The 20,389-nt window shown below is 36.8% G+C and overlaps 1 protein-coding gene across 12 annotated transcripts in view; it reads right to left on the reverse strand.

Moving 5' to 3' along the window:
• The window catches only part of SPICE1 (spindle and centriole associated protein 1), a 65,471-nt gene that overhangs the window by 13,619 nt on the left and 31,463 nt on the right, over positions 1-20,389 (reverse strand). For 11 of the 12 annotated variants that reach the window (XR_008422454.1, XR_008422453.1, XM_019448393.2 and 8 more), the window contains 7 exons: positions 20,235-20,350; positions 10,058-10,248; positions 9,761-9,898; positions 8,925-9,190; positions 6,611-6,742; positions 3,083-3,230; positions 1,971-2,195 (listed from right to left, as the gene is read on the reverse strand). Coding sequence is in view for 10 of the 12 variants with exons in the window: in XM_019448393.2 (XP_019303938.2) it covers positions 1,971-2,195; positions 3,083-3,230; positions 6,611-6,742; positions 8,925-9,190; positions 9,761-9,898; positions 10,058-10,248; positions 20,235-20,350 (1,216 nt within the window). In the remaining 2 variants the exon portion in view is untranslated. The remainder of the gene's footprint in view (positions 1-1,970; positions 2,196-3,082; positions 3,231-6,610; positions 6,743-8,924; positions 9,191-9,760; positions 9,899-10,057; positions 10,249-20,234; positions 20,351-20,389) is intronic. The other variant, XM_019448395.2, reaches the window with a different exon arrangement.

Genomic DNA, 20,389 nt, shown 5'->3' on the forward strand with positions numbered 1-20,389 from the left:
TACTGAATGGAAAAGACATAGAACATTTTCATCACTACAGGATGTTCTATCAGGCAGAGTTGTTCTAGAGCACAACTAAATGCTGATCAAGGGCCCTATGTATCTCCTACCTTTATCCACATGTTCAGTTTAACTGAACAATTCTTTACATGCGAGCATTCTAAACAAAATGCTGAAAAATATGATGATAAAACTTCAACTAACAATACACACTCAAAGGTTATCCTATCTGCACACTGTAAAAGAAATGTATAATGTTATTTTCAGTGCAAACCTGCTAACAAAGTGTTGTCTATAATAGTCCCCAAATAATTTGCTTTAGTAAACATTTAGTATTATTTGTAATCAGAGTAAAAATATTTACCGTCATTATTTCTTTAAAAGAATTTCAAGCTATTTTACTATCACCAATGGAAAATAATTTAGAATATCTCAAAAGAGATCATTAGACAAGCTTACTAATACCATGTAAACATTTGAAAGATTACTTTAAGGAATGAAAATCTAACCTGAACAGAAATCAGAATTGAAATCATATTTCCTAAATCTAACAAGACTTAACAATACTCTGTAGCCTCTGAAGAGGAAATACTGAATCACAGAATTACAGAGCTCGAGGAACATTAAAGATAAAAGAAAAATCTTTCACTTTAGAGCTAGGAAAATGAAATGCAGAAAATGCATGCCTCACGGCTAGTCATTGGGTTGGCCAAGACTTCAGCACTTCTGACTCTCAGTCTAGCACTGTCTCCCTACGCCACGCAGATCTGACAGATTCTGCAATCACATATTAAATGCCAAGACAAATTTTATAATGGTAAGGATTTGCCATTTTCTTTAACCTTAATGCCTCTTCCTGTCCTTTATTGAAAAGTACAGAAAATCTGACAAAATTTGTAAGTCCCAGTGACAACAAAAGCTATTACTGTGGGGGCGCCTGGGTGGTTAAGACAGTTAAACGCCATACTTGATTTCAGCTCAGGTCATGATCTCATGGTTCATGAGTTTGAGCCCCACGCTGGGCTCTGCACTGTCACTGCATGCATCCTCTCTCTCTGCCCTTCCCCTGCTCATGCTCTCTCTCTCTCTCTCTCTCTCTCTCTCAAAAAAAAAAAAAAAAAAAAAAAAAAAAAAAGTTATTATTCTGTTCCCCTATTCAAGAATGTAAACACTCTTTTTAAAGAAATAAAAATGTAGGCAAATCAAGGCTGAATTAATATTTCTCTAAAAACACTGGAGAAGAGTCTAAGGTACTTTTTTGATTAAAGAACTGTTCTGAAAATGGGGGAAAAAAGGCTATAGTTCTAGAAGAATGCACAGGTGGACAAATAAATATAATTTTCCAAACAATGAAGCATTCCATGGAACTTCTAAAGACCATCCATGAGCCCCCAAGTGAAGAATCTCTGACCTAATTTTAAATTTAAATGTTTTTATTCTTTATATATGTCCTGCAAAAAGTGGCTCTAAAGCTATTTTTAATTTTCATTATAAAATTACCTCAACTGACTAATAAGCTAAACACTTTCCATGAGAAAGATGTTAACCACATCTGAATTACAAATGCCTAAAAGTCACAGCTCTTACCCTTCTTTGGTTAAGCTTTCATTACTCTCTGGAGGATAATCTCCTCCTGTTTCTTACCCTTTCCTATGTTCCTGGAACATAGGGAAAAGAAGATTTCCCTTACTCGGCATTTTAATGCTGAGGACTTTGATCCTTTGATCTGATTTAATATTTACAATGTCCAACACAACAGATACATAATGAAATTCAACATGATACTTCACCATTGATGTAACAACACACATGATATAAACAACCCTGAAAAATCCTCCTCCAGCTTAAAGATTATGTGTGGCAATCAACAGCTTTCAAAATTCAGTTCATCAGGTAAAAATGGACACAGTGTTACATTTTTAAGGCATAAAAAGGCAACAGGCACACCACTCTAGAAGAAGCCTGCTCACCTTCCTGCAAGGGAGAGAATCCGGAGCTGCTCTTCTGCCTGGGTGGTGTCAACAACACAGCTGGCTCAAATACATGTGCCGGAAAACTGGTGGCCACGTTCGCACTACCCGGAGGGGCTGGCACCTGAGACAGTTTAACAGGCAAGTCTTCCTGTGCCAATGCAGCCACTTCTTCCCCTCGGAACACCAACGGCACAGAGACGTCAGCATTTACAGCTGGGCCCTCTGAAGAAGATGAGAGGCCATTAGCACTTAAAGAAACCATGGACACACTGCAGGTGTTTATACTTACATGCATTTCCATAAAAGGTAAAATCACATGGATTCTAGAGCCTTCACTTTCTAGGCCACATCCTCCTTAGCCGTAACTCGTGAGGGGGCAGCACCGGGAAGAAGAGGCCGTTTTTGAGAAAAGCACTGGTGGCCCCTAGCCCTCTAGGCCTGCCCTAGCCATTGAGTGTATCTCACACAAGTCAAATTTTACTCAGCCACTTCTTAGAATCCCTCATGAGAAAACACTCCTACATACATAAAACACTCTCCACACAAGACACTCATCAAGATATTACTTAGAAGCAAAAAACATGAAAAGGCCTAAATGCCCTATTCAGCCTGTGGCATATGAAGGTACACAAAGTGAAGAAAGGTTTTCAAACCATCAGAATTTCTAAAACCCGGTATTTCTTTTTCTTTCCAAGACCATCTCCTCTCCTCCTGAGCCTGGTGCACAGTGATGAAAAGTGCTGGCACGAAAGCCCCACTGGTATAGGAAGCAAGTTCTGCTACTTTCTAGTTGTATGATCTTGCTAAGTTACCAGTTCTCTCTAAGCCTTGGTTTTCTCATGGAGAAAATGGGGATAACAAAGATACTTACCTCATAAGACTATTATGAGGGGTATATGAGATAACACATGTAAAACACTCAAAAAGTGCCTGGCATACAGCAATAACCCAATAAATATTAGCTGAAAATAGTAGTGGCCATTGCCATACTGACAAAGTAGTGACAGTGCTGCATATGTACCAACAACCAATAACTCCACGTAAGTTTACAGTCTTGTTTACTCTATCAGTGTTTTAATACCAACCTGGGGTAATAAGACCACACCTACCTGGACTGTCTATAATTTTCCTACTCGTAGATCCCCTTTCTGATGCCTGATTTTCTTCATTGCTTTTTATCACAGGACAGTTCTTCATGGCATGTGTGAGCGATATAAGTTGCTCATCTGTTGTGACCATGTACTGCTGAAGCCTTGCCTGGAGAAAAAAGAATTAAATAACATCATTGACATATCAGACATCAAATCATCACCTAGATATGTATAACCATATCATTATCTTAAATAGTCTAGGAACTTTGAACTTCCATTCAAACACTAAAATAGTGCCTTTGTAAGAACACGTAATCATAAATATTTTAAAAGTCTCATGATAGAAGAATGGTTAAATGTATCACAGAATATTATTAATAAATACACTGCCAGAATAATAAGGATTAACCTTTTATAGGGCTTTTGATTTATAAAACCTCTTTTATATAGATGGTATCAACTGACTCAAGCTACCCCAAGAGGCAAGTATATCAGGTGCAGGAAATTTAACAGAATATTATACGGGCATTTAAACTGAAAAAAACGTGATCCTGTAAGTGTTTATAGTAACGTATATAAAATAATGCTAAGAGAAAATATATACAGAGAGAAGAGATACATACATAGATATATACATATATATATATACATATATATATATATATACATATATATATATATATATATATATATATATATGTATATATCCAAGAGGTACAGACATTTGATAAAAATCAGAGATGGCCAGAAGTCAGAAGTATTATTGGTAGGACTAGTGAATGAAATCTACTAAACAATTTCATACCAGCCCAAATTTTTTCCCAAATTCCACACTCCTCTCCAATGACCTGCTCAGCATCTCCACCTAGAACTCACATAGGCTCCAACTTTACATGTGCGCAACCAAATTCTCCCTGAACACCCCCACCTCATCAACAGCACCTCTATCCTTCCAAATATTCAGTCCATAGCTTTGGAATCATCCTTGACTCTTCTCTCACATCCTCTCCTTGGCCCCATATCAGCAAATCCTACTGCTTGCCTTCCAAATACATTCACAATTTAGTCCCTTTTCACAGCCTCTCCCACTTCCAACCTAGACCAGGCTGCCATGTCTCACTTGGATTATTTCATTAACTCCTGTCTGTAACATTCTGCTTCCATGTTTGACCACCTAGAGTCTAGTTCTATACTGTTCCCCAAAAGGTTTGAAGCACTTTGGGCCTCCACAGGGGCACCACAGGACATCTTATATTTTTAAGGAAAACACTGCTGCTCAACATCTGTCAGGCACCAGTGAACTCCTAGCTTGAGGTGGTTCACAGCTTCCATATTAGATCAAAATACATTCCTTTTCATGATGTCGTATCTTCATGAAGCTGGGCTGTCAGTAGCTGCTATGATAAAAAGCAACACTGCATAAAAATTACTGTGGAATAGGAAATAAGAATGGCAATATCCAAAATGATTCCAAGCTTTGAGAAGCTGTACAGTACCCAGCAGGTAGACATATCCCATCAGTAAATAATTGTGGTTATTTAATCATGAATACAAATAGAACTTTTTCTATCAATACTTTGATATTTTGTGGGTTTTTTTCCAAACAGCATCTAAGTTGTTGAGACATAAATACTTACTAAGTAGTTTGAGCCGAACTACTTAATAAAGGAAACTGTTGGGTATTTCTTTCAGCCTACGGGGATCTTGAGATAATAAGGGCACCATGAACCGAGAAAGGGCAGTGATCTCTGATCTAGTCTCCACACAGCCGCCCACAGTGATCCTCATAAAACCTCAATCCCATCACATCTCTTCTCTCCTCAAAACCCTTCCGTGGTGTCCCTTCTCACCCAACATAAAAACCCAAATTCTTACCCAGATTGCAAGCCCTCATGACACAGCTTATCTATTGGCTCTTGCCTCCTACTACTCTTCCACACTCGACTCCAGACATTCTGGTCCTCATGCTTTTGCGCTCAACAGCCACGCTCTCACCTCAAGACCTTTGCACCTGCTGTTCTTCTGCCGAGACTGCTCTTCTCTTAGCTACCTGCACACTCGCTCCCTCACCTCCTTTAGGCCTTCCTCACAGGCATGGCCCACCCCAATTACAATTCCCATCCTAGGTACTTGCTATGCCTCTTACCTGCTTTATTCTTCTTTATACCACATACCACCATCTAACTTACAATATACTCCACTTTTTTTTTTCCCCAGGATTTATTTAGAATATAAACTCCACAAGGGTAAAGATTTCTTCTTCGTTCACTACTGTACTTCCTACACCTAGAACAGTGCCAGGCCCAAATCAATAAAGATTTGTTGAGCCAGTTAGTACATTTAAAAACCATTCATTTTCCCAAGAGAACTGAAAACCTGTGTTCACGCAAATACTTGTACATGATTGTTGACAGCAGCATTATTCATTCATAATATACAAAAAGGTTGAAACAATTCAAAAATCCATCACTTGATGAATGGATAAGCAAAATGTGGTGTATCCACATAATGGAATACTAGTGGACAAAAAAAGTCATGAGCTACTGACAACATGCTACAACATAGATAAGCCCTGAAAACATTATGCTAAATGAAAAAAAACACAGACACAAAAGATCACAAATTGCAAGATTCCATTTATATGAAATATCCACATTCGGCAAATCTATAGACACACAGAGTGGAGAGCAATATCCAAAGAATATCCAAAAGGCACAAATGAAGAACATAGCATTGAGGCAGTAAGATTTCCTAGAAGAAATACTGTGTAAATTTTTTTTATTTTCAGTTTTTTGGTTTTGTTTTTGAGAAAGAGAGAGAGCACGCATGAGCAGGGGAGGGACAGAGAGAGGAAGAGAGAGAATCCAAGCAGGCTCTGCGCTGTCAGTGCACAGCCTGATGCAGGGCTCATTCTCACGACTATGAGATCACGACCTGAGCCAACAGTCAGATGCTTCACTAACTGAGCCACCCAGACACCCCCTGTCTAAGCGTTTAAAAAAAAAAAAAAAAGCAATTATCCAGACAAGTGGCAAAGAGGACTTCTATAATAAATGTGAAGATACTGTAAACAATTTTAAATGGCATATGATTACAGCAAGCTTCCTCAAATGGTATCCCCTGATGTTTTGAAATTAAAAGTAGCTATCATAACATTTTTTTATTTCACATTTTGGATCAACTACTAGAATATTGGTAGTTACCATTTAAATGTAGATTCTGTCTTCCCCACTAAATAATATGTTTCTTAAAGACAGTAGATTTATTCTATATGTATTTCAAGTCCAAGTTTCTACTATAGTACCTCCAATGTAATAAATGTTCAATAAAAGCTACCATTGATGATAATAAAGAAGTGAGAGGTAATCACATCAGCATAACAAAACCAAAGGCAACTAGAAGAGAATCTTATATATTCTTTTTTTTTCTTTAATATGAAATGTATTGGCAAATTGGTTTCCATACAACACCCATTGGAGAATCTTATATATCCTTAGACGTTTTATGATACTAAACACAGAAAAGCTTGAGATTGCATCTAAGTACCTGGGTCGCGGTATTTTCTTCTCTGAGAAGAAGAATTTCAGCTGTAAGAGCATCAATGAGCTCTCGATGATCACCTAACATTTGTTCCAGTTGCTGCCTTGTCTCCACTTCTTTACGCAGTTGGAGCTCACTCTACAAAAAAAATCCACTTCCATCAATAAAACTCCCATCCAAAACTAAACTACTATCAACAGCATCAAGTACTGAAAACTGAAAGTTTCTACTCAAAGCTGTCAAAAAAATACTTACAGAGTATATATTATGTGACAGTAATGAGAATGAAATATTTTATTAAAAGGTTTATATTTCATTAAAATGAAATACTGTATCCTTTTCCCTTCTTTAAATAGAACACAATAAACACAATGGTATGCGGAATTAAATGACTACAACTTTTGCAGAATGAAGTGAGAGGGGAAGTACATATACATATTGGTTGAATACACACAGAGCATCTCTAGAAGGACACACTCACACCTGGTCGTCAGAGCTGGCGCCGAGGAAGCAGACCCATTAAATGGAAGTTAAGGACGGGAATTAGGGGTCGCCTATGTGGCTCAGTCGGTTAAGCATCCGACTTTGACTCAGGTCATGATCTCACTGCTTGTGGGTCTGAGCCCTGCGAGGGGCTCTGTGCTAACAGCTCAGAGCCTGGAGCCTGCTTCAGATTCTGTGTCTCCCTCTCTGCCCCTCCCCCTCTTGTGTGTACACTCGCTCTCTCTCAAAAATAAATAAGCATTAAAAAAAAAAAAAGGTGAGAATTAGAATTTTTATCTGTATCTCTGTTTCTCTGAATTTCATACTGTATGAATGCATCACCAATTCAAAAATTAAGTTTGTTAAAAGAAAATTAAAAATAAATGACAGGCCTAAATGGTTTAACTTCATAAAGCAAGTGATTAGCTAAAAAGTATATGCTTCTAAACCTGTAATACTTTCAGAGAGCCAAAAGTACACTCCTAGAGATTCCTAACTTAAGGGTGGAAGAATGTGAAGACTTTCCTAAGTCTGACCATACAATAAATATTTCACTAAAAAGCAATTTTAGGAGGACATCTCCAGAGAAATTGGAACATCTGAATTAGAGAGACTGGGGCGCCTGGGTGGCTCAGTCAGTTGAGTATCCAACTTCGGCCAGGTCATGATCCCATGGTTCATGAGTTTGAGCCCCACGTCAGTCTCTTTGCTAACAGCTCAGAACCTGGGGCCTGCTTCAGATTCTGTGTCTCCCTCTCTCTCTGCCCCTCCTCCACTTGTGCTCTGTCTCTCTCAAAAAATGGATAAACATTTAAAAAAATTTGAATTAGAGCAATGAACCAACAATTTTAATAATAAAATGTCCTTGAACATTTTTGTTGTATTTAACAAATTTAAATGTATAAAAAAATAATAGTTTAAATAGATTTTTTGAAAGATGAAATGTTTACCCAACTCTAATTCCACAGCATTCTGAAGACTGATTATTCACAAATGAACTAAAAAACAATTCCTGCTAGTTTTATAAATTATTTTCACAACAACAAAATATTTCCCACTTCAGACACTAATGCAAAGCCTGAGTTAGTCACACAGATAACATGAAGAACTTTCCCCATCTGTGTCTATAGATTACAGGTATGCCGCTCTCCAAACTCAACTAAAGTGGGAGTAGGAAGCAGAAAAAGCATCACAAGGAGGACACGTTGAGTAGTTCTACTGAATCTAATACTGCCAAACAATAATATTCAATATCAGCATAAGACATGATCTTATTTATAGCAGATTAACCCCTCTAATTATATTTTACTAAAGCTCATATTAAAATCAACATCACTTAGCTGACCATGTATCAGTATATTAGATGATACATAAATCAGCATGCAGAGGAAAATTAAGAGGATAAAACTTCACTGCAGATAATCTAAAGCTGAGGTATTTTATTTTTTAGTTATTATTTTTTAATTTTTTTAAGATTTATTTTTGAGAGTGAGAGAGAGAGAACACAAGTAGGGAAGGGGCAGAGAGAGAGGGAGACACAGAATCTGAAGCAGGCTCCAGGCTCTGAGCTGTCAGCACAGAGCCTGACACGGAGCTCGAACCCACGAACTGCGAGATCATGACCTGAGCCGAAGTCGACACTTAACCGACTGAGTCACCCAGGCGCCCCATGCGGAGATATTTTAAATAAAGCTATTCAGATTTGACTATATTTCATTTGGAGACTGCAATAAATTAAGGGTAGAGCAAAAACAAAAAAAACAAAAACAAAAACAACAACTCTAAGCATGTCTACCCGCACCCTGAAGAGGAGACTCTAATAACTTCTTGCTCTTACCTCTTTAAGGTACCGAACCAGGCGACAGAGGGAGCCCACCAGAGACAGAGTGAAGCCTGTGAGACCCTGACTACTTTGCAGTCCCTTGACCTCACGTCCTGTACACCGTTCATATTCTTCCATTTCATGTTCCACTTCATTTATCATGTGTTTGAGGACATCCAGGCTGGAATTATTGCTATTTGGTAAGTCTGTGGAGGCTGTGCTAGCTGTTAGTATGCTCTTTTTCTGCTTGGAAGGAACATGAGAATCCAGTTTTCCTTTCACTGATAATGAGAGAAGTCATTCTATTATAAGACCAAGAAAAATTATACCAGAAAGCTACTAGAGAAACCTTTGACTGTTATTCACAATTTATAAACAAAAAATTTTTAATGTTTATTTATTTATTTTGAGAGAGAGACAGTGCAAGTCAGGGAGAGGCAGAGAGAAAGAGGAGAGAGAGAGAATTCCAAACAGGCTCTATGCTGTCAGCACAGAGCCCAACGTGGGGCCTGACCTCATGAAACCGTGAGATCATGACCTGAGCCGAGATCAAGAGTTGGACACTTAACCAACTGAGCTACCCAGGCGCCCCTATAAAAGGTTTGTATAGAAGTTATAACCATTTTGTCATAAAAATCCATACAGGTTTACACTGTGTATAACAAAGTCACTAAAACTATCTTTCTACAGAGTTACATGGCATAGAACATTTCTTAGCCACCATTCAACAAAGTCTTAATCAGTTGGCTCTGACTGGATGAGTTTAAGGGGAAAAACTTTACTAAGAGATTAAAGAAGTTGTATCAAGTTATGTGTTTACTAATTCATCTTGGCAAATTAAGGGATTGAACCTTTATTTAACAACTGTTTTTGCTTCCTTGAGTTCAGCACTTGTCCCACAACATAGCTTGAGTCTAGAGTCTCAGTAGATTCTTCAGATCGGAGCCTGGTGTGGATTCTCTTGACAGCATTGGTAGCATTCAGAGCAGCTAAAAGAAAAAGTATTTCCAAAAGAATCTCCAGTGAACAACAAAAAAGTTTTAAGCATTCCAATTAACAGATCTATCAGTATCTTATTCAATTAGGTAAAGACAGTCAAGACTAAATACCATTGCTTTAAAAATTGCTATGTTTAAAAAAGAACATACTAAAACAAGTCACTGTTCTGGGAGAAGTAAGACAATGGGGGAGCAAACCGTTTTGTTCCCCTGATGGAGGAGCAGATGATGGAGTTTCTGGAAGGGTTGTTACTTGTGACTGTGTTGTTATTTTCTGCTGAATATCAGTCCACAATTTTTTAATTAAGTCAGAATTATCTTCCTTTAGTTGGTGGAGGAACCTATAAATTATGAGACAACAAGCTACATTAAAATTAATAAATGCTGTCATTTAAACTGTTCAACTGCTTACATATTTGCTTGATGGAGCTTTTAATACTTCATAATCAAAGAAAAAATACATTTTCTTCAACTTATAAGACAGATGACTAAAATGCCAGTCTTCTTAGTGTTAGAAGAAATCATTCCATCTTCCTCCCAGTTTCCTACCTACATGGCTCCTAATCACAGGAGCAATTTGCCCTTTCTGGACTTCGGTGATATGGGCCCCATCCTCCTCCCTCTTTCCCAGAGAAAATACATGGCTTGGTCTTTTCTATTTTCTCTCTCCTGTGAAGGTTATCCTCAGAACATAGCCTCCGCTCATCGCTGAACTGAAGGGACTGGAGCAGACTCTGCCCTGAGTCTCTGGGAGCAGGGGAAGGAATGGAAGAGCTTGCAGTACAGGGAGTTAGAGCACTAAGCCTTTTGCTATAATCATCTTTAGTACTGATAAGGCTGATATTTTATCTCCAATCACCTGATTCCTTTGTCTTTTTCTCAGTTGGACGGAGGCTTAGAAGAGGCAGGAGACAAAAAAGTGGAAACAACCCAAATGTCCACCAACTGATGAGTGGAAAAGTAAAACGTACTACAATCACACAATGGAGTATTACATAGCCATAAAAAGGAATGAAGCGAAGATACATGCTAACATGGATGAATCTTGAAAACATGCTTAGTAAAAGACACCAGACACAAAAGATCACATATTGAATGATTCCATATATATGAAATGTCCAGAACAGGCAAATATATAGAGATAGAAAATAGATTAATCTGATAGATCAGACAGGGCTAAAGGGCTTGGGAGGAAATGGGGTTTGACTATTAAAGAATATAGGGTTTCTTTAGGGTAATGAAAATGTTCTAAAATTGACTATAGGTTGCACAATTCTGCATATACTAAAAATCATTGATTATACTTTATGTGGGTGGATTGTATGGTATGTGAACTATAAATCAATAAAACTGTTATAAAAAAAAAAGAGGAAAAGGGAAATCTTATTTAGTGGCTCCACAAATGTCAACCTAAGGGAGTTGCCTTCAAGCAAATTATGCACATTGCACATTAGTTGCTACAAAACATATTTAGCAAAAGGCCTATAATGCAATCCATTCAAAGGGGGCTAGTTATCAAAGCATCAGAAAGAGTTCTCTGTAAAACAGTATTAGCTCTAAGTCCAACCTTCAGGATAAATCCTAAGAAAAGTGCTGTAATGAGATTTCTGCACAAGTTAGGAAAGTCCAAACCAATCTGAACTCACTGTCTCTAATGTTTATACTTTTAAAAGTCAGGTTATATGAAATAATAAGAAAAATGATACAATGCTACTTATGGTAGGTTTAAGAATGGCCTCCCCAAAGATACTTACAACTGAATCCCCAGAACCTATGAATGTTACCTTATCTGACTAAAAAGGGCCTTTGCAGATGTGATTAAGTTAAGAAGGATCCTGAGAAAAAGAGATGATCCTGGATTATCTGGATGGGCCCTACATGAAATCAAGTGTATACTTATAAGAGGGAAACGTAGAGATTCTGACACAGAGACGGTAATGTGAAGACAGAGGCAGAGGCAGGAGGTATGTGGACTCAAGCCAAGGAAGGACAGCAGCCACCAGAAGCTGGAAGAGGCAAGGATTGGATTTCTCCCTAGAGTATCCAGAGGGAATGTGGCCATACCAACACCTTGATTTCAGCCTAGTGAAACTGACTTCAGATTCTGGCCTCTAGAACTGTGAGAGAATAAATTTCTGTTGTTTTAAGTCACCAAGTTTATGGTAATTTGTTAAAGTGGCCACAGAAAACTAATATAGACTTTGGTACCTGGATATGAGGTGCTAGCGTAACAAAATACTAAAAATGTGAAAGAAGCTGTGGAATTTGAAAACAGTGAGGCTGGAAGAATTTTTAGGTGAATGACAGAAAAATCCTAGATTGCCTTAAATAGGCTATTTGTAAAATATGAATGTTAAAGACCCCAGCACTGAGGGTTCAGGAGGAAGTGAGGAACATGGTAGGGAAAGCCTCGATCATCATAACAGAATACTGGTAGAAATATGACTATTAAAGACCCTACCACTGGAGGAAGGGTTCAGAAGGAAATGAGAAACATGTTATTAAACTGGAAGAAAGGCAATCCTTATTATAAAATGGCAGAAAACTTAGCTGAGTTGTGTAGAAAGCAGAACTTGTAGGCAATGAACTTGGATATTTAGCTGTGGAGATTTCTAAGCAGAGTTGAAGGTACAGCCTGCTTTCCTATTGCTACTTAGAGTGAAATGCAGGAGGAAATAAATACATTGAGGGAAGAACTACTAAGCCAAAAGGAACCAGAACTTGATGATTTGAGAAATTTTCAGCCTGTCCAGAATGCAGAAGATGCTCAAATTAGGAGACACTATTAGGAAAGCATACCCTGGACAGAAGGTCAAGTGCATGGCTGAACGATGCTTTGCTAATATGAAAAGAGTAGGCATCTGACTCATGGATCCCCTCAATGATCTCAACAGAGGCCAGCAATATAGATGGGATTATCCAGGAAAGATCTCTGGAAGGCCTCTTATCTAATGGCATACAACATACAAAAGAGACCCATAAAGTCTCTTGAGAATGTTATACCTGCAGAAATACTGCCAGCTTGGACTGAAAGGGACAGAGATAGGATAAAGTGAAGGAAGGGTGTCAAACTCCCAAAATTCTATAGTCAGCAAACAGGCTGATAAAATTACTTGGTGTAAGCATGGGCTTCAAGGAAAATGAAGAATGACTTCAAAGCCAGAGCTGCAGGTATAAAGGCGTGCATAGGCTAAGGACAGAGCCACAGGCCCAAAGGACAGAGCCATGGACCCAAAGGGTGAAGCTTCAAGTCACAAAAGATTATTACCAGCTTTGAAACCTAATGGAATTTGCCTTGCTGAGTTTCAAAGTGGCTTAGGACTGGTGACCCCTTTCTTCCTTGGATTTTCAAATGGCAATGTCTATAATTATCCTATGTCTCTTCCATCATTGCATTTGAGAAGCAGATAACTTGTTTGGGTGCCTGGGTGGCTCAGTCAGTTAAGTGTCTGACTTTTGATTTTGGCTCCAGTCATGATCTCGTGGTTCATGAAATCGACCCCCGTGCTATTAGCATGGAGCCTGCTTGGGATTCTGTGTCAAAATAAAGAAACATTTAAAGATAAATAAATAAAAGCAGATAGCTTGTTTTCTAATTCCACAGGATCATCCACAGAGAGGAATACTGGCCCAGGATGGCTCTTATTCAGAGCTCACCCATACTTCCTTTAAATGCTAAGATTTGGTTTGAGTTGATAACATTTAGAGGAGATTTTGAACTTGAGTTCATGCTGAGACACCGGGGAATACTGGAATGAGGGTAATTATAAATTTTGCATGTGGTTCACTGGGGGCACTATGGTAGAACCTGAAGATATGTCCAAGAGAGGCAAAGGGAGACTTTAACATACAAAGAGAGGAAGGTAGAAGATAGAGGCAGAGATTGGAATGATGCAGCCACAAGCCAAGGAAGACCAACAGCCATCAAAACCCGGAAGAAGCAGGAGCACCTGGGTGGCTCAGTCAGTTAAGCATTGAACTTCAGCTCAGGTCATGATCTCACGGCTTGTGAGTTCAAGCCCCACATGGGGCTCTGTGCTGTCAGCTCACAGCCTACTTCAGATCATCTGTCTGCCCCCCCCCCCAAAAGTAAATAAAACATTTTTTAAAAATAATAAAAAAAACAAAAACAAAAGCAAAAAACAAAAACAAAAAAACCCTAGAAGCGCCAACGAACAGATTCTCCTCTAGAGCTCTGGAGGGAATGTAGCCCTGCCAAAACCTTGATTGGTCCGATGAAACTGATTTCAGATTTCTTGCCTCCTGAACAGTGAGAGAATAAATTTCTGTTGTTTTACACCACACAGGAACATATATTTACAGAAATTTTCAAACCAGAAGGCACCTTAGAGTTCTAACCTTCATATTTTACAAGTGAGGAAATACAAACTTACAGATTATCCAACTGTTAAATAACCCAAGGCTTACCCTCCAGATTCCAAGTCTAATGCTTCTTCTGATACCTCATGTTTAATAGTTAACAAGTAACATTTTGAGATATTAGGTATTCAAAAAAAAATGGAAACTGTCTATTCACACAACTGATGAGATAAAACTAACCTTGCCCAAATAAAAAACAGTAATTTGATTCAAATGTAAAGAATAAAAGCAATTTGTATAAGATTAGTTGTATTTGGGTTCTGAAAGAAAAAACTGCTTAAAAGATGATACATGTTTCCAGGTGTCCTTAAGAAAACGGTGACCAGCTAAATTTGAATCACTCTATGCCAAAACCCACGAGACAAGGCAACAGGAAGAGCAAAAACAGCATATAACCCATACCTTCTACATTACTGGAATACAGAAAATACTACTAACTTCAAATTACTTATTAGTAGAAAAACACACACCAAGTTCCAGCAAAGATATTTCCTGAGTTCCTGTCAGAAACTCTAGCTGGATGTGAGGACAGTTCAAAACGACTGCACAAAGAAGAAAGCTGAGAGCCTAATGGTGACAAAATTACCTCCAAAAAGAAAATATGCAAATACTCTAGGTATGCAAATACTTAAAAAGAAAAGAAAAACACACACACACACAAAACCCCAAACCTAAGCATCATAATACTACTAAGAAGTGTAAGGAACCCAAGGTGGTCTATCTTGGAAGGGCATCACTTCTTGATGTGAACAGGAAGGAAGAAGTGTTCTTAGGAGGTGAGTGCTGAGGGCAAAAAGAAGTGTATTATCTTAACACATTTAACTAGGGAGCACGGTTTAAGACAAAAAAGAACAACAGTACTGGAAGACAAACCAACTTCCACCTACTGATACTTAAAAAAAAAAAAGCACCCTTTAAAATAACTCTGCTTCACTGTAACTGAGAGAAAAACTACCCCAAACCCCCAACCCTCTCCACAAAATACACAAACTAAAACAGTCTATATCCATACAAAGACAATATAACAAAACAGAAAATTTAATTGAAATATTCCAGCTAATAAAAATTTCTCCCCTCCAAAGAAAAAGCAGAAAATAAACTGTGACAAAACACTTTAAATGGAATTAAATATACTTAAACAAGCATTTGGAGATATGTATCTTTAATCAGAAATTCCAACACTAAGACCAGATATGGACAAAATCCAAGAAGAAACAAAATAAGAAGTGACTGAACTCAGGAAAGAATAAGAAGAAAAAGAAAAACTCAGAAATAAAGATTAAATTACAATGCATCCAATGGAGAATTGCTAAATAAACATTTAATAAGGAAGACTGAAGAATTATAGGAAAACAAAAAAATATATAGAAGAATAATAAAGGTTAGAAAGTACTAGAAATAGAAGACAAGAAACATCATTTTATGTATATAAAAGGAGGCTCTGAAAAAGAAAAACAATGATATCAAACTAATATTTGAAACTACAATCCAAGGGAAGAAAGAAAGAAAGAAAGAAAGAAAGAAAGAAAGAAAGAAAGAAAGAAAAGAACTGAATCTATACACAAAAAGGACAGCTGTGTTGGAAAAACTGACCTGGAAAGGTAAGCCCAAGACACAGCTTAGCAATATTAAATTTTAAAGACAGAAGAAACAAAATTTAAATATAAAGGAAATTAAGTACCTACATAAAAATGCCAAATTATTTATAAGGGCAAGAACATTATTCGAGCATCAGACTTGTCAAAGCAACATTCAAAGCAAACTAAGAATGGAGGAACATTTTCAAGAAAATGGGGAAATTCAAAGAAACAATGCATCAATCAAAGATTTTCTATCTGGCCAAGCTGTCCCTCAAACTTTTAAGCCTTTCAAGAACTCAAGGAATACTATATTCACAAATGCTATAGCATGAGCCCTGACAGATCCAACCAAGAGTTAACTAGGGAAACATCAAAAAAAGACCAATGATGACCATTTACTATATTTAATTGTAGCTCCAAAACTAAAACCAAAATGGCAATACACAGGGAAGAATAATATGTTTTATGTTCTGTCAAAGCAAAAAATATGCAGCTAAAAGAGGAGAAGGCCTGAGAGAAAAGGGAAAGAATGAGAATACAGAATAACTTATTTGTTGTACAGGAAGCAGGTAGAAGTCAAAATACCACTTAATGCCAACACACCAGACAACAAAAGATTAAAGAAAATAGGGGACTGAAACCCTCTATAAAAGGTAGATATAAAGGCAACCAACCAGAACAAAATTACCAACTTCCTAGACATCAACAGAAATTTTTAAGAGAACAGAGAAGGGGCGCCTGGGTGGCTCAGTCGGTTAAGCGGCCGACTTCGGCTCAGGTCATGATCTCGCGGTCCGTGAGTTCGAGCCCCGCGTCGGGCTCTGTGCTGACAGCTCAGAGCCTGGAGCCTGTTTCGGATTCTGTGTCTCCCTCTCTCTGACCCTCCCCCGTTCATGCTCTGTCTCTCTCTGTCTCAAAAATAAATAAACGTTAAAAAAAAAAAAATTAAAAAAAAAAAAAAGAGAACAGAGAAAACATCACAAAGAGAAAGAAAACCGTAATTACAGTATAACACCATAGTACTATAAAATAATCTGACAAAGTTGACATCAAACACATCAACCATATTAATAAATATTACAAGCTTACTTTACTAATTAAAGAAAAAAAGATTCTCAAACTGGCTAACAAGGCAAGACCCAACTCTATGCTGAAAATAAAAGACACACCCAGCACCCAACAATTTAGAAAGGCTAAAATAAAAGGATGAGCAAAGATGAACCAGGTAATTAGAAGCAAGAAGGCAGAGATTTCACTCCTGATATCAAAGTAGAACTGAAGCCACAGGTATTAAATATGAAAAAGGACACTCATAATGCTAAAAGCCATACTTCACAATGAAGATACAAGACTTCTGGATATCCATGTAGCAAAAAACACAGCAGTCACCCATACAAGGATGAAGGTATTCAACTACAAAGAGAATTAAATATACGTAAACATCAAATGCGAAGAAAAATAGAAAACACTAACAGAGACTTTAATACACTACTCTCAATATATAACATTGTGGCAAAAATGAGACACAGAAAAAGTAAACAACATAATCAATGAAGTAAATTTTATGGATATACATATAGAACTTTACACCTTGTTAATACAGAATCTACCTTCTTCTCAAGCACACAAATGGAGCATTCACAAAAATTTAATCATATATTAGGCCACAAAGAAAACATCATTAAGCTCTACAAGTAGAAATATCATAAACCACCCTCTGAGTATAATAAAACTAGAAATAAGAAAACCAAAAACAAAGAAGCCCCTCTGTCTGGAAACATTTTTTAAAAACCTTCTACGGGGCGCCTGGGTGGCTCGGTCGGTTAAGCGTCTGACTTCGGCTCAGGTCATGATCTCAGGGTCCGTGAGTTCGAGCCCCGCGTCGGGCTCTGTGCTGACAGCTCAGAGCCTGGAGCCTGTTTCAGATTCTGTGTCTCCCTCTCTCTGTGACCCTCCCCCGTTCAAGCTCTGTCTCTCTCTGTCTCAAAAATAAATAAACGTTAAAAAAAAAAAAATTTATTAAAAAAAAAAAACCTTCTACTAAACAACTCTTAGGTAAAAGAAAAAATATAAACTGAAATTACCTAATTTCTAAAATAATAAAGCACTACGTATTAGAATATATGTTACACATTTAAAGCACAGACCAGAATAAAATTCAGAACCTTAAACGTATTTATCAATTAAAAATAAAGTATGAAAATAAATATATTAAATTACCAACTGCAAAAGAAAGCAAAGTAGAAAAAAGCAAAGTAAATGAAAGAAAACTAAAAGAAGCGAAGATAAAAGTGAAAATTGATAAGAAGACATCAGAAAAACAGTAGCTCTAATTAATAAATCGAAATCCTGGTTCTTTAAAAATTTAACAAGATAGACAAACCACTAACTAACCTAATTGTAAAACATGGGAGGGAGGACAAAAAGAAATGAAGAAGGGGAGATAAGCACAAAAGCAAAAGACATTTTTTAGAAGTACAGAAATTATTTGTACACCTCTATGGAAATACATTGACAAGCCTACAAAAAATGGATAATTTCCTAAGAAAATATAATTTACCAAAATTGACTTGAGTAGAAGTAGAAAGTTTAATCCACTCTCCATGGAAGAAGAAAAGTTATTATGACACTTCACCACAAAAAAGCACCACATTCAAATAGTTTCACAGGGAAATTCTACAAACCTTTTGAAGAACACAGGGTCCCAAACTACATAAATTGTTTTAGGACTTAAACAATTAGAAAATGTTCTGGATGCTTCTAATGAAATCAAGTATAATATTGTTACCTCAATCTGATATTACATATTTAAAAAATTATAGACAATATTATTTAAGAATATTAACGCAAGAATACTAAATAAAATATTAACAAACAACATCCAACACTACAATAATGAAAAGAATACACCATGGCCAAGTGGAATTTATTTCAGTAATGCAAGAATAGTTCAATATTAAAAAATCCATAATCTAATGCACCATATTAATAGATCTAAAGCAGGAAACTTATATGATTATCTCTATAGATCTTGAAAAAGTCAACACTCATTCCTGATTTTAAAAAAAAAAAACAAAACCTCAAAATAAGAACTGATAGACCTTTCCTTAGCATTGTTAAAAAACAAAAAACAAAAACAACAAAAACTTCACTTCTTTTTTTTTTTTTTTTTTTTTTTTTTTTCAAAAACTTCACTTCTAAAACCAGCACCTTACTTAAGAGGAAACAAAAGAGTCACTTTCACAGATCAGGGACAACACATAGATGCCCACTATTTCCACTATTTTTTTTTTTCACTATTTCCACTATTATTTAATACTGTCCTATAGCTACTGCAATATACAAAAGAAACCAACTAGAGATATAACACTTAGAAAATATATAAAACTATGTCTATTTGCAGATGACATGATGGAATACCTGGAAAACTCTAGAAAAACAATGCTAAAACTAACTCAACCAAGATTCAATAAGTTAGCAGAATATCAAGATAACACACTGAAATCAACAGGCTTCGTAAACACAAACAACTACTTAGAAGGTATAATGGAAGAGAAAAATCCCATTTGAGAGAATAACAACAACAACAAAACATTAACTACTTAGGGATAAACCACAAAAAATGAGCAAAATCTATATAAGAAAAATATTAAAACACTGCAAAAACAAAAATGTAGACATTAACAAATGGAAAAATATACTTTGTCCTGGATAGTAAAACCCAACATAATAAAGATGTCAGTTCTGCCTAGTTTATTTATTTTATTTTTTTATTAAATTTTTTTTAATCTTTATTTTTGAGGCAGGGGAAGGAGGGGGAAAGGGGGAGGGAGGGGCAGAGGGAGAGGGAGACGCAGAATCAGAAGCAGGCTCCAGGCTCTGAGCTGTCAGCCCAGAGCCTGACAAGGGGCTTGAACCCACAAAACACAAGATCGTGACCTGAGCCGAAGTCGGACGCTCAACTGACTGAGCTACCCAGGCGCCCCTGCCTAGTTAATTTATTAAAAGAACAAAAATACCAATAATCTTTTCTTATGAAGCTGGATAAATTGATATTAAAGTTCACATGGATAAATAAACATGTAAAAATCATTAAGAAAACTCTGAATTAAAAAACAGCTACGAGGCAAGTCTATTCAAACACCACAAACTCTAATTAAAATAGTGTGGTATTAGAGCATAACTAGAGAGACAAGGCCAATGGACTAGAATAGTAAATCCAGAAATAGACCCAATATTATAATATGTCAATAACATATGTCAATATATATATAATATTATATTATATCTCAATAAAGCTGAAAATCAAAAGAAGTATACTTGGAAGAAAGGGAAGCACTGTAGAGATTTATGCCACATATACATACCTGTCTACATTCGTATTTGACAGAGAGTTGATAGAGTTATCCAATTCATTCTCACTTTCTCCAGACTGGCTGTTAACAGTTCCTTCTTCTTCTTCATCATCTACTTCATTAAGAGCCTTTCTCAAGGTAACAATAAAAATAAAAATACAAGTTGG

The sequence above is a fragment of the Panthera pardus genome, unplaced genomic scaffold, assembly GCF_024362965.1.
Source record: "Panthera pardus isolate Hobbes unplaced genomic scaffold, ASM2436296v1 HiC_scaffold_16, whole genome shotgun sequence".
In the NCBI taxonomy this organism is placed as follows: domain Eukaryota; kingdom Metazoa; phylum Chordata; class Mammalia; order Carnivora; family Felidae; genus Panthera; species Panthera pardus.